This window comes from Excalfactoria chinensis, chromosome 1 (assembly GCF_039878825.1).
Source record: "Excalfactoria chinensis isolate bCotChi1 chromosome 1, bCotChi1.hap2, whole genome shotgun sequence".
NCBI classification, from domain to species: domain Eukaryota; kingdom Metazoa; phylum Chordata; class Aves; order Galliformes; family Phasianidae; genus Excalfactoria; species Excalfactoria chinensis.
This window is the reverse complement of record NC_092825.1, coordinates 33900584-33927043: the sequence shown is the minus strand read 5'-3', so window position 1 is coordinate 33927043 and position 26460 is coordinate 33900584. Positions and strand designations below refer to the sequence as shown.

The window sequence follows — 26460 nt, the reverse complement described above, 5'->3', positions numbered from 1 at the left end:
GCCTTAACCACTGTACAGCTCGATAGTTTTAATACTTCAATTTTTTTTTTCCATTATTCATTGTTGAAGAAATAATTTCACAATCTCAAATCAAAGTCAACACTGCAGTGAGGAGAGCTTTTCTACTTTATTACAAAGAGAAGAAGCCTTTATGTGGTCAGAAAATACAAGATTGATCTTTTTTTTTTTTTTTTCTCTTCCTATGAAACGCTGCTGTTCAAACAGCCAGAGTGAATTGTCTCAGTTCACTTAAGTCCCATCACATTCACTTGGGTATGGATGTCCTTGGCTGCTGAAAATCTGGCCCTTTAGTGCACAGGGCGACAAAGTAGTCCCCTGACCAGCAGTTCCAGAATGTCCCGTTTTCATATATTGCATCCATGCACACCTCCTAAAAATGAGGTACAGCAGGGCAAACATTTTCCAAAATAGATGTCATATATATAATATATACACATTCGTACATACATACCTTTATTCATGTGATGTCCAAAAATTTAAAAAAAATGTACACATTTATTACAAAATCGTAACAAAGACTGGACAGTGTTTTGCTCATTCTGGAAAGATGAAGCTCAGTAATACACAACTCTGGAAACTAACCAGAGACTGTGGCAATATCTTTCTTCTAAACAGTCAGATATTCTTGCATTAAGCTTGGCGAAAACTGCCTTTCAAAAACAGAAGGGGAAGTAAAATGAAGGAAGCAAACCTTGCTCATCTTTCCAAATGAAATACGAGAAGGATCTTCACATAAAAATGCACAAACATTTTTTATTACCAATAGTGCTACAATGAACAATGCAAATTTTGTTGTTGTCTAATTTTTTGTCTTTTTTCTTATTTTTTGTCTTTTTACATTTTGGAAAACTAAGTGGTAAACTTTTGTCAGTGTACTCGCTTGTCTTTACAGACCCAAGCTTGTCTGCTGGCAAAAAATAAAACAAAAACAAAAATTCAGACCCTGCTCAAACTAAAGAAAAAACAATTACAAATTTAGTTGTTGGGCAGCACATAATTAGTAAGGCAGGACCTCAAATGGTGACCCTTCGCATGAGCCAATTGCCAGATCCTCTAGGAATTAAAACCAGGATGCCTGAGCCACATCAGTTCTGCAGTTATGTTGAGTATTGTGCTGAGACAGCCATACCCCAAGAAAAGGGAAGTCTTTAGAAGGCTTGCTGAGCAGGGTTGTAGTTGAAGGTTGATGGCAGATGAGGCCTTTCTTCTAATTTGTCATATTCCAGATGGAACTCCTACAATCAAAAAAGAAACAAACAAAAAAGACAAAGCCAAATAAAACTATGTGTCATTTAACTGCTGAAAAGTGTTTTCTACAAGCCGTATTTGAAAAGCACGAATACAAAAGAGATCAAGTCCTAATCTATCTTGAGGCAAAAACGAGCCAGTTCACTATCTTGGATTCCATATTTTAATTACAAAAAGTCAATATCCTGAGCCACTACACCTGCAATGTGTGGGAATCCTCCAAACCTTCTTTTTTTTTAAATGGTACTTTACCCTCAGAACCCTCGTTATGATCTCAATTATACAAGCTGCATACACAACACGCTCACAAATCAGCCCGTGCCATGATTGCATTATGAATAAAGGTTCCTGTCTTTCAACAATTCAGATGGACAGAGACTTATTGAGTACGATGTGAAGTTCTGAGATGTTTTGTGGCATTCTACCAGGCCCAGTCCTAAGTTGAACTAGCTGGGTTTCACCTTAGCACAACAATGGGGAACGTGACCTAAAACGCTAGAGACACGCTATTGAAACCTATTTAAGACAGAACAGAAGAAAAATAATCTGCCACATTTCACACTCCAGTTTACCCAAATCCTTGTGTATGTCCTGAGCTCCTTTGCATTACACCTCTCTTTGTAAACACCTTTCACAAGAAATTTCCCTGGTGTTTTATAAACAACCATTCAGAATAAAAATCTTTGCCCATGTACTCAGATGCCACACAAGGAACTGATGCATAAACAAGCAGCTTCACTGTCTCACTGGCACAACCTCCTGACTTCCATCCGAGAGGGTTTGGTTTGCCTACTTGTAAAATACGTCAGTGATGCAGCAGGAATTTTTAATCTGACTATAGCAACTACTACAAATCAGATTGCCGCTAGCCCTGATATCTAAATGCATCCTGATTATTACACAGAAAAAGCAGCTTTTCCCTCCGTGACCCTGCAAAAACCCTCAATTAGTACACTCTGACATTTGGTGCTCCTTCCTTCATACACGCCGTTACAAGAAATTACTTCAATCTGACATTTTTCAGATCCTTTCCGCAGCTTAACTTTGCCTCCTCCCCATTTCATCTTCATTCAAGAAGTACAGTAAGTGAAAGCTGCACAACTGTTTTTTAAGGCTACTTCCTTTCAACACAAGGGACACACACAGTCATTTATCTTGCCTAACTGAACAGGGAATCTCAGCAGACCTTCATCTGTATCTGTGGAGAAAACTTAATCCCCTTCCTTTTACACACTGATAAAAACACTAAGAGTGCAGAACAGATTATTTTAAAACACTCCCTGAAGTGCTTCAATAGTGCAATATTTCAGCTTTTACAGGTAGACAAACTCAATTAAAGAACAAATCAACTCATCATCAGAAATAAAATCTAGGGAAACTCAACTCCCCGATTTCTCTGCTTTAATGCAAAACAAGGTCTAACTAGCATGGAAAGAACATTCAGCGTGGCAACAAAACTAACGAGGGACAAATGCTAGGAAGCCAGCAGGTCTCTATTCCCCAAAGAATACTGTAGCTAAACCTGGAAAATCCTCGCAAAGCCTGTATGTGAGGTTATAGAGCCATTTGCACTGAAGTGTTGCATGTCTGCCTCATTTCTGCATTCCTGCTCTGCTTCAGCCAAGATGTGTTTCTCTCACTTTTTCCACTACACTCTGTGCGTAGCCTTTAAGTTGCACAAACAAGTAAATTGCTTTTGGCACTCCTGATTAACTCTGCATGCCAGTTGGTGTACATTCCCCTCTCGTGCAGATCCACGCATACGTGCTGGTACTGAAGGGATGCCTGCTCTCTCCTTTTTTCATCAGCAAGGTCATGGTGTACAGGTATTTTGGTGTCAAAAGCTGGTCTAGGTTGGCTGGATCTTCATAATTCTGAAGTCATTTTCTAATAGGGAAAATACCTCTCAAACTTCTTTCCCATTCCTGGCTTTCAGAGTTTCCATTTTGCACATAATCATGGAAGGATCTGCAGATTACTATCATTCTGTTGGGGAACTGCTTTTTTTCAACAGAATTGTAAACAAAAGAAAAGAGTTAATAATAAAAGTTTAGATCAGTTACCTGAACCTTCACACGCTCTGAAATACCCTTGAAATTACACTTTAAGTATTACGATGGAATCGATTACCTATAAATGGGGTTTCCAAACTTACTGTGGCTGCGTGCTACTGCCGGTCCTGTCTGAAGGAAGGGTTTGGCACCTTGAGCAGTGCTTTGTGGGCCACGAACTGGAAACCCTTTGTTTAGAAGGAGGAACACGATTTCCTACCAAAGCTGCTTTAGGAGCATACGAATGGATGCTTCAGACTGTTACTGATCTTAAAATAAAAAGGCTTAGAGTGCCTTTTCGACTTACATGTCAGCAGTGCTGAAGCCCAATATCCAGCAGCATTTAAGAATACTTCAGTTATATCTGACAATACCAAGAAAGAACTCATTGACGAAAATTTGTTGAAAACTAAAAGGCAATTATTTATTGTATGTAGAAAAATACTTGTATTACACGTTTTTACACTTAAAGTCTTTCCTTTTGATTCCAGGGGCCACTGTAGTTTAGGGTGTGAACAGCATCACTGATATTTTTGAATATAAACAGATACAAATAAAGTGTATAAATGCCACTTATCCATTGACAAACATTTGTTATGCTGTTTACTTCTTATACAGAATAATTATTGAAAATTAAATATGTTTTAATAACCAAGGAAAATGAGTACTAGCTGTGTGTGGAAACCTAGGGCACACGTTCAACACTAAACAAATTTTCTATGCAATTAAATCAGTTCCTTCTTGTGCCATTCTGAAAACTTGCTTTGCTGGCAAAATTACATCAGCCTGCATACAGACAAACAATAATATATAAAAAATACTGGAGACAGAATTGTTTCAGGTGATCCATAGCATTAATAGACTAAGCCAAAGCAAAGTTAGCTGAATAAGAATTGCCCAGAGCACAGATAACTCTGGGCTGTGTAGTCCCATTGAATGACAGCAAAGAAAATCCAAGCGGGACCAAGAAGGCAGCATTTGTGCTGGCTTAAAGATGGGTGCAAAGACCCAAGTTTAAGGTAGGGCCTGAAGTCAAATGCTACGGCACATCTCTGTTACAAGAACAAATTTAACATTCTACCATTTTAAGATCAATATTAATAAGTCTATAATTACTAGAAAGTCATTTAATACAGGTAGCAACCCTTACAAGCAAGTAAACACCTGGAAATTTAACCTCTCTTCAGAAAGAACTCCGCGTTTTATAGATACAAAATCAAAGTATACAGGTTATTTTTTTTTCCTCTCCTTAAATGGGATTAATTCTCCTTACTTTTCAAAGGAGAAATTCCAGACAGTTTACTTCAGACAATTTAAACCAGGATTTCAGTAAACGTGCAATTGTAGAAGGCAGTTTTGGTCTCCCTTCCTCTCTTTCACGTCTCCTCAACAGCAGCACACTATAAAGCCAAATCCTCAGTGAAAAATCAAAGTGTCTTTAACCATACTGTACTTCCTAAATGCCCTAGAATGAAAAACCATATACAGAGACAGATCTGTAGTCAGCATTTTCCTGCACTGACAGTGGATTTGAAATTTACTGTTGTTAGCATTCTCTCAATATTTAACCCCCCTATCAATACGGAATTAATACAATCTTAATAGATTAGGATCTACCTATTATTTTGTTTAAGAGACTCATCTTTTTTTTTTTATTAATTTATATTTTATTTTCCCTCTTTTAGGAAACAGAGTGTTAGGAATAGAAAATTCAGCCTACTCTTTAATCTAGGGCCCTATAAAACAATCTAACAAGCCTCGTTCTTCGTTATTACAAACTTAGCTGTAAGATTTTATAATGTTATTCAGAGGAAACAGTTACATTCCTCCATATCAACTGCAATTCAATGTAACTTTTAATAACTGAGTTATTAATTTGCTGGTGCAATAAATACATAAGCTAATAACTGCATAACGCAACTTCCTCAAGGCACAGCACATTAAAATACGTGCCGCCATCTATTTGAGTATATACACTAAAACAACAGACGAGTTTACAGAGTACCTTGAAAAATAATTTAATTTGCATATATAAATAAGAGAATAATTCACCAGAAATAATTCTTGTTTGACTGCTTCAAAAGAGCACTAATGAAACTATTACGCAGCAATTACTACTGTGGCCTCCTAAGGAACTGTATTCCCAGTACTCAACCAGTAATGCAGCTGTTATAATAAGAGACTGCTATTTATCAGAACCCTTTTTCCCCCCCAGATTCTTATATTTTTAATTTCCTGAACTAATACTGAATTAATACTTCTGTAATTGTTAGGAAAAGTTACTTAGCCATATTTTCCTTCAGTTTAGAGGTCAACACATGCTGCCATTCTTGTTTTAATCCTCATGGGAAAAGTCCAGTCCAGAAATCATCAGAGGTAACACCATTACCATACAGCGCCAAGACCATACTTTACATATGTACAGAAATTCTTATTTACTGATCACGGAGGGAAATCTCACAGGAGGGTTTCCAGCAAGTGATTCCTTCTCCATGTAACACCATACCAATTTTTCCTCAAATCTTTCTCTATCCTCCTGTGATCAATACTTAACTTGCCTGGTTCACTTTGCAGCAAACTAAAAACAAATACAAAATGCAAAAAAAATCTGTATAGATCCTGGGCAAAATCATTTGTAGAACTCATTTTGTGTATCTCTGTTTCCTCCCTACAGCCATGAATACCCACTATACAAAGCCAGCTCTACTCTTTAACAGAGGAAGGACGAAAGGGCAAACAAACAACTCAAGCACTGGATGCTGAATTTCAGGACAGTACTTACAACTCCCAGTAGATAAAATACTGTCTTCAAAAGTAGTGCTTAAGCATGATGTAGTATCAAGCTTGATACATTCACTACAGAAAAACTGGAGACACTACGGATGTTACTATCCTTATACAATGGACATCACCTCCTTCTAGTAAAATAACTTTTTGTTTCCAAATACAGTAAAATTTCAATCTGATCTACTGATACAGATACCTACATGAGACTTTAATCATTCACTAACAAATAGAAAACATTAAGTTGATTCCAAAGAATAAATCTATCCTTTTAAAAAGTAATTACTTCCTCTCTGAAGACCTTAAGCAATAAAATAACCTTAAACAGTGCCTTGGGATACCTAACAAGCTATATCAAACAACAACTCAATAATTTAAACACAGAAATAACATTTATGGTTTCGTTTGGGTTCTCCTTTGAGAGGAGAGATAATCTTTTTGCTTAAAGGTCTTGGAATCACCTTGTATATATAAATTTTATATATATATATAATTAATCGCACAAGCACGGCTTGCTATTAAAATCTTCCATTAGGAAGTTTTAGCTTTGTTACGTCCATTGGAAAAGCAGTAAAAGGAATGAGTCAAAAGGACTGATGAATGTCACATATCATTGGAGATGACTAAAATGTAAATTTCTCAAGGGCTTGCACAGACTAAGCAAATTAATTCAGTAAAAAAGAAAAAAAAAACCATCTAGTTAATCTTTAGATGAATTAGGACACTGAATTCTAATCCCTTTAATTTCTAAATTTTGAAAACACATCAACCAACACATAACTATGCAATGGAATACTTATGTTATCTTAGAAGTATGCAGATGCAGCTTGATCACAGAAATGAAATGCCTTCTGTGCAAGCAATTCAGAATTTCGGCTTTCCAATTAAATGAAACATCTCAACAGGTAGAACGTGAATAGTTCCAACATACAGGAATCTTGTTCAGCATCTCAAGATTTAGTCTGATCTGCTATGTGTTTTCCAGAAAATAAACCAAACACACAGGAGTATGGTCAGACATTCTGTAGATACTGTATATGTTCTAAGTTTCTTTATCATGAATGAATCTGTCACGCTGGTTAAAACTTGAAGGAAAATCATGCCACTGCTATATAATTCCATGGAACTAGAGCAGGTTGGCTGGTCACAGCCAAAGGGTTGTGATCAATGGTTCTATGTCTGGGTGGAGGTCAGTCACAAGTAGTGTTCCCCAAGGGTCGTTCTTGGGACCACTGCTTTTCAACACCTTTATCAATGACACAAACAAAGGAACTGAGTGCACCCTCAGCAAGTTTGCAGATGACACCAAGCTGAGCGGTGCAGTCAATCGATGGTAGGGAAGGGAAGCCATCCAGAGGGACTTGGATAGGCTGGATAAGTGGGCCCATGTGAACCTAATGAGATTCAACAAGGCCAAGTGCAAGGGGTTGTACTTGGGTGGGGAAATCCCAGGTGTTTATACAGACTGGGAAAAGATCTCCTTGAGAGCAGCCCTGCAGAGAAGGACTTGGGGGGCCGTGATACACGAGAAGACGGATATGAGCCAGCAGTGTGTGCTGGCAGCCTGGAAGGCCAACTGTGTTCTGGGCTGCATTAAAAAAGGGGCGGCCAGCAGGGAGAGGGAGGTGACTGTCCCCCTCTACTCAGCTCTTGTGAGACCCTATCTGGAGTACTGCACCTAGGCCTGGGGCCCACAGCACAAGGAAGACATGGAGCTCATGGAACAGGTCCAGAGGAGGGCCACTAAGATGATCAGAAGGCTGGATAACCTCTTCTACAAAGAAAGGTTGAGGGAATGGGCTAATCTAGCTTGGAGAAGAGAAGGCTCCAGGGAGACCTCACTGTGGCCTTCCAGTACTTGAAGGGAACATATAAACAGAAGGGGGAACCATTGTATACATGGGTGGATAGGAGTAGGGGGAGTGGTTTTAATCTAAGACAGAGGAGGTTTAGGTTAGATATTAGGAGGACGTTTTTTTACTTAGAGCGTGGTGATGCACTGGAACAGGTTGCCCAGAGAGGGTGTGGATGCCCCATCCCTGGAGGCATTCAAGGCCAGGCTGTATGTGGCTCTGAGCAGCTTGGTCTGGTGGTTGGCGATCCTGCCTGTGGCAGGGGGATTGAAACAAGGTGATCTTTGAGGTCCTTTTTCAACCCAGGCCATTCAATGATTCTATGAACTGAACTTAAATGAGGACTGTGATTTTTTGGAAAATTATTCAACTCAGACTCTAGCTAGGTGTGATGGTTGTGTGCATAATGCATATGTATCTTTTCCAGCTCAAACTAGAGCTGAATGCATTCCCTTATAGGATAGGCTACTGTCAGAAGAACGTATCCCTTTTTTTCAGGTTAGTGAATGATAACACTGCTGATCACTAAAATATTTCTGCACTTATATGCATTAGAAAGCATTTGCTTTCACAGAGTGAAGAAATCATAATCAAGCAAGGAAAATACACTGTACAAAATGGTTTTAAAGCCTAGAGATACTGAAATACTGGAAAGTATTTTGAAAATTCTTTGACAAGAGGGTGGAAAAAAAGAAGCATAATTCCATAAATTGCAAATAAGAGGTGACCAGTATTGACAGTATTCAAAACAGAAGGGAACAAATTATCACAAGTGGAAAGTGAGAAGACCGCTGTTCTTTTTGTGTATTTTTTAATGCCTCTTGGCCTAGAATACAGAAAACAATCATGAAAACATCCCTTCCCTAAGAGAAGCAATCTATTCTGAAGTACTTGAACATTCAAACGAGAGCACTGAACTCCTACATTATGCTCAATCAGACAATTTCTAGAAAACAGCAACAACAAAAAAAAACAACCCAAGCCAACTCCTCCCACCCTAAACACCTGTTCTAAATCTAAAGCTTGATGTGGTAATTCCCTGCTCAACTTTCTAAAGCAAAACAGTAATATCTGCATGCAGAATTTTTAAAATAACAAATAATTATTTTTATTCTAGAATACTGTACTTGAAAGAAGTTTTCAATATTAAGAAAAATTGTGATGAAAACAAGATGCTCTTTTTAATTCCCAAAGAAAACAGGAAATGGAAAAACTGCTCCTCCCTTTCCACAGACAAGCCAGTTGTTTTTTAGGCAATCTCTGCTCTCATGCACATCAGGAACAAAGATAATGAACTGGAATGACATGAGGTTAAAAGCTGAGATTCTGGGATGGACTTTGGGTTATTGTCTTTCTAAAAACGTATGGCTGATAGACTTAAAATATCCTCACAAGGGAAAATATATACCTTAGCTACTTTCCTCCAGTTAAGACAGTCAAAGAAGTAATATGTTCCCCTCTCGTACGTATTGGTTTTCATTGTTGGCTCCATTCCGGGTGCCCTGGTGATCCATACTCGTTCTTCTTTGTGGTATCTCCAATCCCGGTTAAATCTTTCATTTTCAATAGGAAGGAAAAATAATTTTTAGCATTAGTTATTTCAATGTGATGTCACAGACTACAATTTTAAGATTTTAAATAAAACTTGTACAATACATTCAAAATCAAAATGCTATTTCTAAGGCATCATTACAGTTGTTATCACATACCACTTCCACTTATTATTACACCTTAACTTCATCACACACAAAACTTCAGCAAGTCTGATAAGTTCAAACAACAAACTCTTCTTTACGACTATCTGTTATTTTTCATTTAGTTGAAGATGCTCAAGTTAGACGTTTAATAACTAATTAACACTCACATACTTCTTTTTCACACTGCTTTATAAGAATGCTAAATTTATGAGATAGACATTTGATTTCTTCTATATGAATGAAAAAAGTGCACAATGGAACCAGCGTTGGAGGAGGTATTCTGAAACAGTTTTTCAGCCTTAGATTGACTAAGCTTCTCTTTCCAGTATTGTTTTTTCTTTTTTAATATTACATGTACTACTTCATTACTGCAAAAGATTAAATCATGTAAGACCAACAAAGTAGTTTGAACGTACAGCTCTACTGCCGCTAATAGCTGTAATACATCTCCTCCATTCATGTAATAGAGATAAAACAGGAGATCTTCTCCATATCGGCCGAGTTTTATTGCAGCCAGCTGCAAAAGATGGAAGAAAATGAGGATGAAAAAAAATCACAATATATAAATACTTTAAGACAAAACATCCCACTTTAATAACAGAGGGATACATGCAGAATGTGTTTCCACCCTACATGCAGAATGCACTTCCATCCTACATGCATTGTAAATTGTAATCTAACCGGAGCAAGAATTATTACAACAATCATTTTTCTTCATTTTATTAACCTTTCCAACTAACAGGAAGATACGGTAGGAGAATAAACAGAAGTAAAGAATCAGCAAGACAGAATTTTATCCCTGCACCTACGCGTATCCTCATCTACTCTTTTTAGTTCTTTAAACGCTTGAATGTATTTGCTTATTTCACACCCTATTAAGTAACACGAGCACAATTTCTTGCCGTATTTCTCAGTAGTCCCTCTTAACGAGCTACAGTACTTGAAAGAAAATACACCTAACAAGAATTCCTATTCGTGTACACATGGGAAGCAACAGATAAATACAGCAGTATCTTGAATCACAATTCTGAGCCAATCTCAAGAAAAAACAATTTAAAATGCAATTGAATATTACAGCACACTGAATTATACTAAACATGCTCTTTGCATGAAGAGCGTACTAGTAAAAACACAACATGTTTGTTAGCTAACTATGCCTGTATTCATTTTTGTTTTCCCTACCCTTTTCTAAGGTGGAATGGGTGCATGATATGCTCTAACCAGCCAGTTAACATATCACTGCTCTTAAAAAGATTGAGAACATCCACTGAATTTGAAAAAAAAATATCCGTTTGAAAGAAAATTTAGAAAATTACTGGTAATAAACTAACAAAAAGTACACACACATACTCACCTTATCCCTAATGTGAATGTTAGTTAAGTATTCAGATGGAACATGGAAGTCTAAAAAAGAATCGGAATTGATGCAACTATTAAGACTTGTAAATGAGCACCATTTTCATATATTAATATTGAATTAAATAGCCTTTTTTTTCTTACCTATGTCTTGAGGTCGACAAGGTGACGATGCCCAAGGTGATGCAAATTTGGGATAAAGATTTCTGAGGGGAAAAAAAACAACACAATTTACAAAAAGGTGGCAATAAGCATACCACATACCCAACATCGCTCCACATGGGGTGAGAAGGAAGGAGAGAGGGAAATTTCCAACCCATTTTCCTTAAGTAGTTACACTTATTCATTTTCTTTCTAATGCTCAGAGTAAAGGCGCATTTAAACCGTCTTGGGAATCTCCAGAGCCAAAATTTCATTTTTTAATCTATCATTCCTTTAACTTAAGTGCCAAGAATCCAATTTTAAACAGATTATTATTATTAGACCTGGAATACCTGCCATGAGCCTGGTGGGCTCTGATTCATTAGCCTACAATTTAGAAGGAAGAAAAAGGTTTATACTGGCAGATTCATAAAGATGTTCTTTTAAATTTCAGTGACTGCAAATAAACTACATCCCGGCACAATATGAAAATATGCTCATTAAGATTTAATATTTTTCTTTCATGCTCTCAACTCAAAAATAAAGACCTTCATCATTTGTTTAATAAAGAGAAAATGATGAATTTTCCAAGTCTACTACAATGATGATGTACCAAGGAATGAGTTTTAAATGTAATGGGTAAAGCAGTGAAAAAAGGTGCAAGCTGAAGAACACTTTCACAGGTAGCTGCACCACAGCGCACTTACAACTACCCAGGTCAAGATGCTATGCAGAACTTTGTGGAAATGTTACTTGTATTAGGGTACACCCTCTTCAACCCTTGTTTCCTTCTTGACAATGACTTAATAGTTGCTACTAAGCATCTGAATCCTACACAGCTATCCCAATAAAACTAACTTCCAGCTGAGCCACGGAGCCTACACTGCCAAAATGGTGTCAGCCTCACTTGAGGTTAACTAATCTTAGCGTAACAGCAAAAGTCTGCGCTAGAGAGCCTGCAGGAAGATTTCAGTAGCAATATCTGCTGCTGATGGAAATAACTAAAACATTCTTTCTACCGAAAGCCTGGACAGTCATTGCCCAAGGAGAGGAGCTTGATGCAACTCCATCTCATCATGCATGCCCTAGCGACCTCGTGCCCTAAGGTGAAGAACTGAGGATTTCTATTCCAACTGCATCACTTAAATGCATGAATAACAAGGGTTTCCACAGTGTCTCCTTTATGACATGAATAAAATGCTACTAATTTAACATTTAACATTTTCAAGGAGGTATTGGTTGTGGATGCCCCATCCCCGGAGGTATTCAAGGCTAGGCTGGATGTGGCTTTGGGCAGCCTGGTCTGGTGGCTGGCGACCCTGCACATAGCAGGGGGGTTGAAACTCGATGATCATTGTGGTCCCTTTCAACTCAGGCCATTCTGTGATTCTACGATTCCATGAAAGCATCTCAAAAGGTAGAAAAAGAAATCTGCTTCCCAAATGCAAAATGCTTTTTTTTTTTTTTTTTCCTAATGGCAATTTATAAATCAAGCAAAGGATGTTTAACATAAGGCAAGACATTAAGGGTAGCACAGGCTTTATACTAAACTGCTCTGTAGTATAAAATAAAACCAACTTTATGACACAGGATAGATTAAATACTAAACCTATCTCCTCCATCCAACACATAAATACCTAGTATACAGTAATTATGTGTTAAAAGCTTTTAAAAATCCTGCTCTTTAACATATATCTGCCAAAAAAAAGCAGCAGTATGTCACGTATATATATTGTTTATGTATGCACGCACAGTAATAACCTGGACGTTGCACTCAAGAGCTTTATAGCACAGCTATAGGTCATCCCAAAGCAGAAATCATGGAGTGGTTGGAAGGGGCCATAAGATCACCTAGTTCCAAATTCCCTATAGACTATTCAATAGGTGGGTAAAGGTTAAGTTTTATTTTAGGCATCAAAACTAACATGTAATGTTGTATAAAGCATCAAATAAAATCACCAGATGTATTATCCTACTACTTCTGCATGCCAGCTGTTTAACTAAATGATGTAACCAGATTTCACCTGTGTTGAGAACAGTAACAGAGGAAGCTCAAGAGTTCAGATTCAGATGTTCATAACATAATTTAGAGTACAAGGGCATTCTATTTTCAAGCTGATTATCCTCCAATTACTTTTGAGTAATTTGTACTGAGAAAAGTAAATAACTTTAGTATCAGGCAGATATCCCAGCGAGTGCTAAAAAATCTGAAACTACTGAGAAAAAGCAGCAAACTGTGATAGGTTTAACTGTTCTCTATGTATTGTCAGCATGCTGAGGGAGATGGAGATGGGAGTGAAGAACTGCTAGTAGGGAAGGGAGCTGTGTGCCTAACACAAGCAAAGAAAACACTGTGTTCAAGTAACATATTCAGCAAATAACTCCATGCAATTGTACCAGAAGGATGAGTCTGGGAAGAGGTTTTGAAATATTTCTAAAAGCGCCGACGATGTGACAACCTGACTATGTTTTGGTGCAAACATTAGAGAAATATTTTCTAGAAATGATTATTTCTACAAAGTTACGCCTCGAGAAATAAATATGTACATTAATGCCGATCATTTCAAGATGCAAAAATCAAGAGCTACTTTTTCCTGCGATTTCCCTTTCACCTTGATACTCCCATTCAGAAAACTCTGTACTCACACATTCAGAGTGCAGCTCCATATAAAATCTATTCAAAATGTCTTTATTTAAGTCTGTTTGGTCTTTGTTTGGCTAACGTTTTGTATGAAAGATTTTAAATGCATGCACAACACTGCCAATAAGGCTAATATTACATAAATCTCTTCTGATAAAAAGCATCAAAACTCTTTATCTCATTTTTTCCCCCACATACAAAGTGACACAGAAGTAAGGTAAGTGACTAAGGCCAATCTCTGCGTTTTTCTTTGCTGAAAGATGAAGAGTCACTTACATAACATAAGGCAAAAATTCAGGACATGGAAAGATTGTATCAAAGGATACGGACAACACATGCTTCCTATCAACTGTATTTTACAGATTAAAACAAACTAGAGGCCTGTTGTTCCCCCTCAGTGCCCCCTCAATGAGAAGGGTATAAAATTCTTCACGACTGAATGGGACGTTCCTAGCTGCCAAAGTACCAGAAACTGAATTTATCTCAGACAACTGTAGTCACGAAGAAAGGCATTTCTCCCCAAACTGGGGAAAAATCTAGATTCCTTCTGTAACAAGTACAGAAAAAGAGGCTTTCTGGACTGGTGATTCACCTTACTATTCTTAAGAACTTCTCTTACCGTTGAGAACTTGTTATTTACTTTTCCATCTACTGCCACTAAAGGAAGCCTAGATGACTAAACTGAGGTGAAACGAATGACTGGAGGTTAATTCTAACACTGTATTTTCAACTTTGGTGCAGAGTAAACTCTGTAGATGCACTAGTATCTATCCCCCAGATTCCTGATATCTATACGCAATTATCTTCAAGGAATACTATTATTAGAAAAACAATGTGTATCTGAGGCTTACTAACAATACACTGTCAATTCCTTAAAGGAAGTCCTAAGAAGGCAGGAGAATAAGCAAAGCCACAAGACTTTCTGAAAGCTTGCAAAACAAATCTCAGTATCCCTTGAAGCACAATTAACTTGTTTATGAAAGTTTTATTTTACCGTCATTACATTTTCAAATTTTATTTGGCAAAATGTCTTGTGGGTTTGATGCTTATGTCAACTAAGTTAATCTATTATTACCAACGACAGCATAATAAGAACCAAACTGAAGACAGTACTAAAAGACAGAAACTTACTCAGGAGAGTTGAGATTGAGACCTAGTGTTGTTAAATCACTTCCTAATGCAAGATGTACCATTCCTGGATCTGTCTCTGCTGCCCTGATGAATGTTAACAAGCCAATCATTCCAAACTGGTCCGTCACCATCCCTTGAGGAATGTTGGTAACCCGACCTGGGCAAGAAGAACAAATTAGTTTTGTTCTTTCAAGAAGTAAAGAAACCAACATGACAATATAAAGAACTGCCAAAACCTTTGAAGAAGACAAAACGGAATGATACATACCATCAGGTAACACCTGGATCCCTTTTTTCTGCTGGTTGTTGTTTTGCGTAGTTGAACTTTTATCTCCAGGAAATTTGGGCCCATCTGTGCTGGATGATGTTTTGCCTGATGTATTCAAATTCTATTAAAAGTAATTTGTAGAGTTGGTATGATGGAAACAATCCAAAAAGGAAAAGACCGGTAGACCGTATCTTTCAGCCAAGAGCTCTGAACAGTACTTCAAGTCACACTAATACATTAGCTACTAAAATGCAACAAAGCTGAAGTTCCTGTACTCTGTTGACAAACCTCATGTAATACTCGACACTTCATAAAATACACTTGCCATGCAACAAGAGCTATTAGTAAGCATACAGCTTGCTTGGAAAAGAAAACATTTTGCACTTGAGTCGGAATACAAAATGAATGACCGAAGTATCTGCGTTTTTTCCAGTAGCCTTGTTCCTGCAGCCCACAACATTCCATGATGCAGCAATAGGTAATAACACAGACCAATTTCAGGTGCAAACAACAAGCAGTTGGCACCTTTGCAACTATCATTAAAGAGATGTAAACGCTGTGTTTGGCAAGAAAACTGCAATAGCTCTCCAGGAGTCCACATACTGACAAAAGGTACTTTTCATAAACATTATTTCTTTAATATTCCTTTAAACAAGTCTGCAGTAACACAATATAATAATGTTTTGTCCCTTGTTCCCTACTGTACTCAATCCCAAGTGTATCAGAACATTCTCCACACCATAATCTGCCCATGGTTTCCAAGGAGGAGGCCTAGATCCCACCTTTTTTGAAGCGACATTTTCCAGTTTTCATGCAAGTTTGTAGTCCCTTCTAATACCTACCTGCCAGCACCTCTTTTTAGGAAATTTTTGCAATTATAAGTAGTACAACAATCAAGCTAGAACATTTTGTCCAACACTGCAGAATGCTGTTCTCTGTCATCCAAATTTTTGTTTATTTATCTCTAATTTGTAATAAAATAGTGATTTTAAATTACAGGTCTTTCATAGTAAACAACAGAAAAAGAAATCTTACAACCTAACACATAGTAATTAGAACAATACTTAAGATCCAACTAGTCTGCAACATAACCACAAATGTAACAGTCTCTATTAAAAGACCGTGCTCCCTCCGCTTTCATTTGCTCATCAACAATTTTACCTTGAAGTGGTATTTTATCACCTAACATTTCAAAGATTTGACAGCTTTGAAGATAGATGGCACCATCTGAAAATTACTAGTGCTGATGAGAGGCACCAACAGTGAAAACTGAGCTGGAATTGCTAGAAAAAGAAGTCACGAATTGCAGAACTTTAAAAATGAATGTCAATTCTTGAAAATAATAGTGAAGCATTCTTGTGAGTGCTTCCTCACCCACTCTCACTCTAGATATATGAGGATATACAGAACTCTTATGAAATTAAGAAAGCAGGGTCACAGTGTCCATTGGAACAGAAGAACATTCTGAGAAATGCCATTTACACAGTCACATATGAAACCCTACTTTAATTTCTCATTAATTTAAAGGGGTAACTTTGAAAACCTTATACTTTAAATATATTCCACTGCCTATTTTGAAATACAGCAATCATGAAAAGTTCGAACACTTGAAACAAAAGCAGCTTTACTTACAGATTTATTATCATCGTTACTTGATGTTGGGTCTTTGTAGCTGGAACCTGGTAATGCTGGAAAATCTTCATTGTGTATTGAAAAGTCTTGGGACTGCTCACTTGCTGGTTTTGTTACCATCCCAACTATTATCAAAATGAAAGCAGGAATAACATTAAATGACCGCTAAGTAAAAAATTTCCTGCTGTTGATCTTGCCTACTGCTCATTTCCCTTATGTACACATAGTACAGCAGAAACAATTTAAAAAAACCAATAACTCAGGTAAAACAAAACAATGCAAATTCATTTAAAACATCACACAGATTAGACTCCAGCCTCTATTTAAGTGTGAGCTGAGAAACACTCTGGGTTAAATTTATAGACAAATCCACTGCTTTAAGAATGAAGCCCCAAACTTTTATCAAGAAAAGCACCTGTTTTGCATATCTAAATAACAACAACAACAAAAATCTTTACAGGTGTTATTGAAGTAGTTCTAAAGGAAATCCACTGATGAAGCAAGGATAAATTGCTTTTAATATTATACATTTTTCCTCCATTCTCTAATTACTTTAGAAGCAGGTAGACAGAAGATAGAAGATGCCCAGCTAATTTGCAACAGAACAAATCACCGATGAAATACTTGCCTGTGACATAAGAATGACTCCTACTTTCAGTATGGAAACTGAAAGCATTCAGCCTGCAACTCTCAGTGCTCTGACCCTAATTTTAAAGAAGTAGGCCAATCACACTGGAATACGGATTCTGACTACTGAAAAGCAACATTTTTTCTATGCCAGTTCAAAACAGAACAGAAATCCTCCCCAGACACCCAAGGGCAAATATTCTTTTCTAAGACACAGAGAAGTAATACAGTGACTTGTTTGCAAACTACACCACTACAGTAAGAGATGGCAGAAGCAAGTCTAAGGCCTATTTTTCAATGTTTCTTAACAGATAATGTAAGACCTAAAATGGCTGAGTAGTTCACAACATATATGACTTTGTATTGTATTCTTATGTTAAAGGTCAATGTTCCATCAAGAAAAAAAATATATAATCCAGTTTCCTCTGTAATCACTTTGCTTTCATAGTTATTAAGATTTCTTCCACTGGGAGAACAATAGCAAACATGAATTAACTATACTGCGTATTTTCCTTCTTTCTAAGACATGCTTGAAGGCTTATTTTCTGAAATAAGCTAAGCATAAAGAAAGCATGCCTGCCTCAGCTCAGTTTGAAACTTCCTTTTTTCTTGACCACAACCAAAAGCGTTCTCCACCTTGACTTGCCAACACAGTGGCAAGTCCGTCGCTATCGCTATTCCTTTATTTTTTCTACAGTGATAACCTGCATTTAATAGATGCTCAAGATAACTTTTCAGACCTTTTTTCCCTAGTTCACCACACAATCACGCGAACAGGTATTGCTAGCACCACAAATGGGGAAATGGTGCCTTTTTTCTTCTTTTTTAAACAAAGCTCAGTGCTGAACTCCAGCCTCACGCTGCAAGTACATCTGAGTGGGACTTTTCTCCCATCTTCCATCAGTTTTCCAAGTAATGGCTTCTCATTTTGGAATGGACAAACTTGTGTAAACTACAAGCCATATTAGCTCTCTACTCTTAGCGTGACTTTCCAGTGTCTTTATAAGGGGAAGTGACTTTTGCCTGCATTTGTGAGAACTCCAGTTTGATTTCTTTTGCTGTTTCTCACAGCTATCTTAAGCAGAGAGCCTTGGTTACACCCAATCCATGAGGCTACTTTCCCCTGATAATGCAATATCTATTATTTCGCTCCAATTAGAATTGGAACTATCTCTGAAGAACACTAGCTTTTTTTAGCTGGAAAAGAATAGGGTATTTTTAGTGGGAAATTTGACAAGTGTCACAAAAATAAGTTATAAATGCAACTTTTCAGAGCAGCTGATGCAACATGCATGACAAAATCTACTGAAGCAGTAACAGAAAAAAGTATTGTCCTTCATGCTAAACTTACCTAATTCTTTTCCAGACCCAAATAGTAAGATTTGTATCCACCCTTATGTTTTTCCTTTTATTATTTTTAAGCTGTTCAGCAAGAATTATATAAGACACAGATTTGGAATCTGAATGACGACAGTCAATGCTTACAGACTCATAAGAGTTACGGTGAACAGTAAGTACTACCAATAAGCACTGAAGATAAACAGTATGTTTAGAAGTGTTCACTTTTTACAGAAAAACCATCTCTAATAATCAAGCATTATTTCTATAATTGATTCTTCAGAACCGGACAGTTGCTGCATACGTGCAAGTAGAGCAACCTACTGCCTATAAAGAATACTGGAGAGTGAGAAGCTTTAGATTTATCACACTGACTGAAATTCCCAGCAGCCACTGTTGGCAATGAATTTAAAACAAATAAGTCTTAATACTTACAGAAATCTGAAGGGAATCTCCAATTATAAAGACACTGACTGCTGATTTTCAAAAAACAAGACTCAGCTCAAGATATTGGCATTTTTGAAAAGGTTTCCTATTGTTTTTAGAACTGAAAAAGGCAAACTGAGCAAAAAGACATGTCATTCATTCAAAGAGTTTTCAAAACTATAACCTTACCATAGGGAGCCCTTCCAGCTAAAGGGTTTATTAATGGAGTTGGATTGCCACTTCCTTCCCTTCTGTTTCTGTCTGCTAGTGCTGGAAAATCTGAGAGGTCCAGTCCTGTCACATTTTCACTTCCATCTACAACAAAAGCAGATATTTTAATTTTTTTGTTCCTGTTTGGTTTTATTTATTTATTTATTTTCTTTTTTTCATTTCATTATGCACAAGATAAACCCTGGATATGTTTTCTTGCTTCTAATTGATCTTTTTATTCTTACATTTATAACTACTACAAATACATACAACATCTGTATCGTGACACTAGCCTCAAGGGCATCGAGTCGTTCTTCAAACAAATGTAGCCAGCAGTACTTAGTAACACCATTTGCTCATTTTGAATTAGACAAAATAGAAGAAGACTATCAAAACCACAGCACTAGGATAGGTAACCCGTTTAAAATGTAAGGAGCTATCAAGGAAAGATTTCAAAGAAAATAATCACCCATATCATCAACAAGGAATTCTTTCCTGCTTAGATAAGGTAAGACAAGGTAAAGTCCAAACCACTGCAGACACACCACAGTACAAGTAACATGGGAAGATTTTCCAGTTTGCAGTGATAAAACCACATGGTTGAGGAGAGCAACACGGCTCTGTAAAGATGTCACAAGGCCGTGGGGATGCCAAACCCCTCGGCCGAGGCTTCCGTGCTGTGACATCGGCAGCACCCCTTGGCAGGCAGCCACCAACAAGCCAATACCAAAGCACCGTGAGCCTACAGCACCTTTACATGAGAACACTGATCTCTAACTCCAATTAAAGTCAGGTGAAGAGCAATTCCCTGGGAAAAAAAATCACACCTGAAACAGCTGACCAAAAGGATCACTTTGAGGTCTCTAAAAACACTGCCCTGTTGTGTTTATCCTCTGTAATGTTTGAAACTTTTCTTCTCCCATTTCCTTTCCAATTCCATAAGCTACTTTGCATTTCTAACTGCACAGACATAACTTCTATTCAAGTGATGTACAGTGATTATTCTACACCAGACTTGTACTTGGCCTTTCAGAAGTATTACAAGCCACTGCTCGGAAGAAATAACAACAGATGGCAGAGCACTGTTTTTGTTACTTTATGCTATGGGAAAACAAACAAAGAGCTTATACACTTTCCCAACAAAATCTTGAAACTAGAATAAAGTACTTTTTCTGCATTCATGTCAGGTTTACAGAATCTGCTGAAGAACAGTGCGGAGTTGCTCTCTAAGGGCAACACTTCTGTGCAACAACTGTATTCAAAGTATTTCTAACCTTATCCAATCAAAACCAAAATCTTTCTGTTGAACTGCAAGATCAGTATAAATTAAGAGTGAACTCACCTGTTCCATTAAAAATGTTACTTGATAAGGAGTTATTCATTCCAAACGCCTGATTTCTGTTCATCCCAAATCCAGACATACTGTGAAAAAAATCGAAGAAGTCAGAGAAAAGAGAATAGAGACTTTCATAATTTCCAGCTGAAGGCATCAAGGAAAAAAGCCAAAGGCACTTAAATTATGTCATCTTATGCAATCCACTTTAGCCTAAACTCAATTTTTTATTACTTTCCTTCATACCTTTGAAAATTCTGGACAGCAACAAGCACTGCTGAACGAAGACAACTGAAATGACTTTGAAATAACCTGATTTTTTTTAATTATTATTATTTTTTAAACAGACACAACTCCTTTGACATCTGTCAGCCAACAAGTTATGATAAATGTATGTTTTACTCGGTAATTTCATAAATAAAAATGAAATAACAGTAAAGACAATAGCAAAAAGTCAGACTAGAGAGCATTCATTTGGGGGTGGAAGCTGAATCATTGATGGGATCAAGTTTTTCGTGACTCAGTTAAAAGCTGGAAAGTTATTATGTGCAACCATCACAACATATGGTATCTGCCACACAAGGATACCAGTTAAAGTATCATACAGACAAGTAAACATACTTGAAGATATCTAAGAATTAGATAGGACTGCTGTGGTCTGACAAGCACCCAAATGATCTGCTTCATTCTGTGCAAACTGAAGATGTTAAGCAGTCACCAAGTAGCCCAGAGCTGAGGGAAATTCTGTTATTTCTGTCCCGTGGGAAACCACAACATTTATTTCCCTGTGTAAGAGGACAGAAGTTGATCTTTTATAAGTTTCTGAGCATAGAAATGTCAAGTTTTCCTACTAGGATTTTTATTTATATGATTTTTTCACATTTTTACAATTAGTGTTGATCCCTAAATAATTTGTTTTTGACCAAGACATCACAAGAAAAGGAAGCGGACAAGAATGGTCCCATTCTGCTTTGCTTCAGCAAGTTGGCGTATCTGAAAGACACCCAAATCTTTGACATTTCGTGAACTAGGAGAAACATTTCTGATATCCTCTGCAAATCCTGGACTTGGTGAGAACACCGACTAGAGATAATTTGATCTTGAGGGAATATAACCTAGCTTGGTCACAGACAAGTTTCTCATGCAAGGTATTTTTTCTTGTTCATTTGTTTTTAAAATAACTAGAATTAACTAGATCAAGAATTCCAGTGATAAGAAAGGTTTTAGGCCACCAGATGCGTATTTCCTTACACTTATTTATAAACTGTTTGTTAACCAGTGTTACCACAACTTTCGACATGTTTTACTGATGTAACTAAGAAAGAAAAGTTAAGTATTTTGTGTGTTCAAAGATCTGAAGTCATTCTTTGCTCCAAGAAATGGAACAATTCTCAAAACAACTGATGGAAGTCACATAATTCATGCAACTCTCAAGGAAATAAAAACTTTTTTTTTTCAAATGTCATGTCACCATTTCATTAAATATAGTCTATTACCGACTGGATATGTACTATACTTTTGTAGGCTAATAAAACATGAAGTAAGAACTTGGCATTGTTCGAGTAATATGTCCTTCTCAGCTTGTAAAAACTGTACCATCATTAACATGAGCTACACAATGCAAACAGCAAAAGAAGAGTTTTCATTCAAATGCTCCTACAGAATGGGATTTCATTATCTCTGCCCTACAGCTGGATGTTATTTAAACAAGTACTTCCTATACATCAATCTCCAAAATCATTACTCACTGATTTTTTGATCCATGCTGAAGTTTTACAAACATTTTAAAATATAAAATTATCACCCCCTTTGCTTGCTGGTACATCACAGGAAAGAAAAGGCCAAGACACGACGGCTGCTCTTTAAGAAATGCCTCCTATTTTACTGTGTTATCCCACAACATCAGAGACAGATGTTGGTGGTATGGCAGTGGGGGCTGAACCATCCAACCAATGTTCTGTTACATGCTGTTGCTGTGTGACAGAAAGCAGCAGAGGGGCAATCTGACACAGTGGCACCTGAGATGGAAGCATGGGTAAGCAAAGGTGTGGAACTGAATTCCTCCATCTGGTAAAAAATGGCTTCCATTGGAACCCGCTGAATGTTTATGGAGACCAAACAGTGGGTGTGAGCACAATGAGGTAGCGAGTGGGTCACCTCAGCTGGTGTAGATTTTGACAAGCACGGCATGCAGGGTCTTGTTCAGCATGGGCAAATATGCATAGCTAACAGCAGTGACTATGTTGAAAAATGGTGTTTCGTAGCTGAGAATTTGCTCCATCAAACAGTGTTTTTATACTCTCTATAACTGTTGTAGTTTCCATGGAAATAAAATAGGAGGCATTACTTTCAGAGTGGTCTCTGACCAAAGTCTTCTCACACCCCAAGAACACAAATTACTATTACCAAGCCTCTATTGCTGTGATGAAGAAAGAGGTTATTTAATGCCTACATTGTAATGCAAAGATACAGAATTAAAAAGACTGATCAAGTTTCTGATAACTGGCATCCATTTTTCTTCATTTGATTAGTAAAAATACTACACTGGGTTAGAGGTGGCATTTGATTGCCAGGAGTGTATTTGAGCTCAGTCCCCTAGGCTAGGGCATGAAGCGAGAAAGAGGAATGACCTGGGAACACAGGGATCATGAGGATCTGGAAAGAAGCCTGGAAACAGTCAGCTGTGTGAAGCTGATTACATGCTATGTAATCGTAATTGACACACATTTTATTACAAGGTTATTAATATAAACTAAGCATAAACATATCAACAAGACAGTTAAAGCACAATGATTTCTGATGCCACAATCTTGCCCAGAGTTAGAAAAAAGAGCAGAAGTAACTGAGAAAATTCTGGCATCAAAGCAAGCGCCTTGGATGAGTTGCAAACCACTGCTTTCCATATTATTCTAGAATTTAAGAAGTAAAATATGAGGTCTCCATTGTGTCCAAATCAGTTAACTGTTCTTACAGAACAACAATTTGAAACAGTTATTCTGGATTATCTCTTGCCTAAATTCTTCCCAAACGCATAGATGAAGAGTTTTCAAGAACATGCATACACACAAAAAACTAAGGTCTGTTTCAAAAATAAACTTGGGAACATACTAGAAACATCACATACTTTAAAGAAGGAGTAGTAGAAATTAAGTAGTCAGAAACAGAATTTAGCTGAAAGGCTTCAAAAATGCCTGCACAAGCACTGACAGCAGCTTGGAAAGTTAGCGCTGAGAGACCAGAAGATGCAAAGCAACACTTTTAAGTTTTATTCTAATGGATAAAAAAATAGACTTTGAGAGCACTACTTAAGCATGCCCATGGCTGCACAGGCATGGTCTGACCAAACAGCCTTACCTGTTCACAGTAAAAGGTTGTCGAGAGGGTTGCTGCTTTGGCATACATATTATGCTTGGAGAGCTTCTGTTGGGGCTGCCTAACCCTGAACTGCTCATGCTGTTTGTCCTGCTGGGAATTCCAATGCCCTGACCAACCTGGGAGTGGTTCATCATATTCCTAGGATTCATAGGCAATATCCCCCTGAAAGAGAAAAACCATCCACAGAGATGAATCTGTACAATAGTATTTGGTTACTCATTTAAATTACTCATGTAGGATACACTTAAGAGTTGTTGCAACTTAATTTGTGCTTAGACTCAACACTGTATGTTTGGAGTACTCTCTATAATTAACGTAGTTTTGGATTTCTTCAGAAACACCAGATGACCCATTGCGTACCAATCAAGTCCTCGGTCAGGTTCAGATAAATACTTAAGTATTATGCTTTTGAAGAGGCGTTACAACTCTTATTTAAAGAGCACTTCAGACCTACTACCTTAATATTCTCACACTGTAGCACAGCCATATAAAAACATTTACCATTTGTTTACCAGAACAACTGAAAAGCAGACTCTTACATTCTGAAGCAGAATTTGCCAACAACTTTACATCCTTACATACAAAATCAAACACTGTCTTAAGTTAAGTCTTATCCTACTGTTTTACGGTATTACTTACCTAACACAGGCAGCGGTCAATAAAAATTACTGTTTTTCTTTTTTAATTAATCAGTCTAAAAGTAGCTGTGGCACGATATGCAGAACATTTAGTAAGTGCTCTGCCGAAAGACACAATTGCAGAAACATTGGCTATCAATAAATACCTGCTCGGAGATGGAGGCGTGTGAAGTGACATTGTTGGTACCCCTGTTGTTGGCGTTACGTGGCTCGGTAACTGAGTGCCTTGTGATAAGCTGCGATTTAACTGAGGGGTATTGTTGCTCATTCCCCTCATTGGAAGGCCTAGTGCACCTATTGAAAAAAAATTCAGAGGGGTGGAGATACATAGCGATCCGGAACAAAGTCTTAGCCATCAGGTGTGGATGGAAACAATTTATGCTGACAACCTCAAAAAGTGTAAAGACTGTAGGAAAGTGCAGCGTAAAATGAAGTCCTTGCTTGCGTACTACAAGCCCAGTTACCTCACACATAGCCCCATTCTTGTCAAACTCGAGAAAGGCTCTTTAAAGTCACTAACAAGATTTTGTTTCCTTTGAGATGTACTCTGAACAGAAGAGGGGGAGCTGTGGTTTTGTTGACAAGGACATCTACGTGGAAATCCACATATTTAAAAAGTCGGTGCTCTGAAAAAATAAACATCTCCGCCAAAGAACGAAGTTATTGCAATTGAATAGATGGATACGTATTTGGCCATATTTAGAACATCCATCTAGCTTGTCAAAAAATATGCCAACCTGTAACTAAAAAAAATAAAACTAGGAACATTTCATAACATGGCTTTCAGGGCATCGGAATGAATATTTTAGGACACTTCTCTATAAAGTCTGAGTTGCTTCTTTTTGTTAAGGCAATTTCAGTGTCCAAAGTCAGGTTAAACTTACTTAATTTTTTGAGGACTGAACGCAAGTAGGATTTAAGCATCCTCAAGTAGCAATTAACAGCACACAGGGCTGGTTTGGGGGCTTGCTTGTTTTGTTGTTGGGTTTTTTTTTAACATTGTGATCAAAATTATTTTCTGTGCAAGCATTTGGGTGCTGTGAAATAACAAAAGCACTTTATTAACACGCATTAAAATTAAATCATCTCAGTTCAGAAGAACAAAAAATAAAACATCAGAATACTGTACGGAGTTCCCGATCGTTTCCACATTCCTTTTCTGTATTCATGAAGTTTTAAAATTATGTCCAAAGACAAGAGAAAGCCATTTAGTGCAGCAGATCAACAGAAACACGCTTGCATCTAAAACGCGATAGCTATAAATAACAGTCCTATCGCTTTGGTGTGAGGCTGCTGAGGAAGCCTCAGAGAATTTAAAACCTTATCTTGCAGACAAAAGGAAGAAAAATTAAGACGAATCAGCACTCTCCAATGATAAATCACCCCTTCAGCAGAGCTGAATATGCCAGCGTATGACATGATGAAATACTAAGAACGCAAAGAATGGACACAGCATACGCTCCAGTTACTGCTATGGACGAGGTCTGAAGAAACCTCCCAGTTGCTCAGCTCTCACTCTTGCAGAAGCTCTGCCTGCCCCAGTGTGCTCCCCCAGCAAGCCTGCAATGAGCGATTTGGATAACACTCCAGTTTATCTCTATCAATTGAGATTAAGAAGGAGCGTGACTCACTATAAGAAGCCTCCTAAGACTTCATTAATTGCTGATTATATCAAGGTGTTCGCTGTAAA

General features: G+C 37.5%; 1 protein-coding gene across 1 annotated transcript in view; it reads right to left on the bottom strand.

The window, feature by feature from the left end:
- Positions 1-26460, bottom strand: part of CNOT2 (CCR4-NOT transcription complex subunit 2) — an 87622-nt gene continuing 61162 nt past the window's right edge. The window contains exons 4-15 of the mRNA XM_072332652.1: positions 24917-25064; positions 24112-24294; positions 20767-20846; positions 19404-19529; positions 16824-16948; positions 15192-15312; positions 14924-15080; positions 11155-11216; positions 11009-11058; positions 10071-10171; positions 9366-9510; positions 1-1256 (exon numbers count right to left, since the gene is read on the bottom strand). Of these exons, the coding sequence (XP_072188753.1) occupies positions 1170-1256; positions 9366-9510; positions 10071-10171; positions 11009-11058; positions 11155-11216; positions 14924-15080; positions 15192-15312; positions 16824-16948; positions 19404-19529; positions 20767-20846; positions 24112-24294; positions 24917-25064 (1385 nt within the window). The 3' untranslated portion in view covers positions 1-1169. The remainder of the gene's footprint in view (positions 1257-9365; positions 9511-10070; positions 10172-11008; positions 11059-11154; positions 11217-14923; positions 15081-15191; positions 15313-16823; positions 16949-19403; positions 19530-20766; positions 20847-24111; positions 24295-24916; positions 25065-26460) is intronic.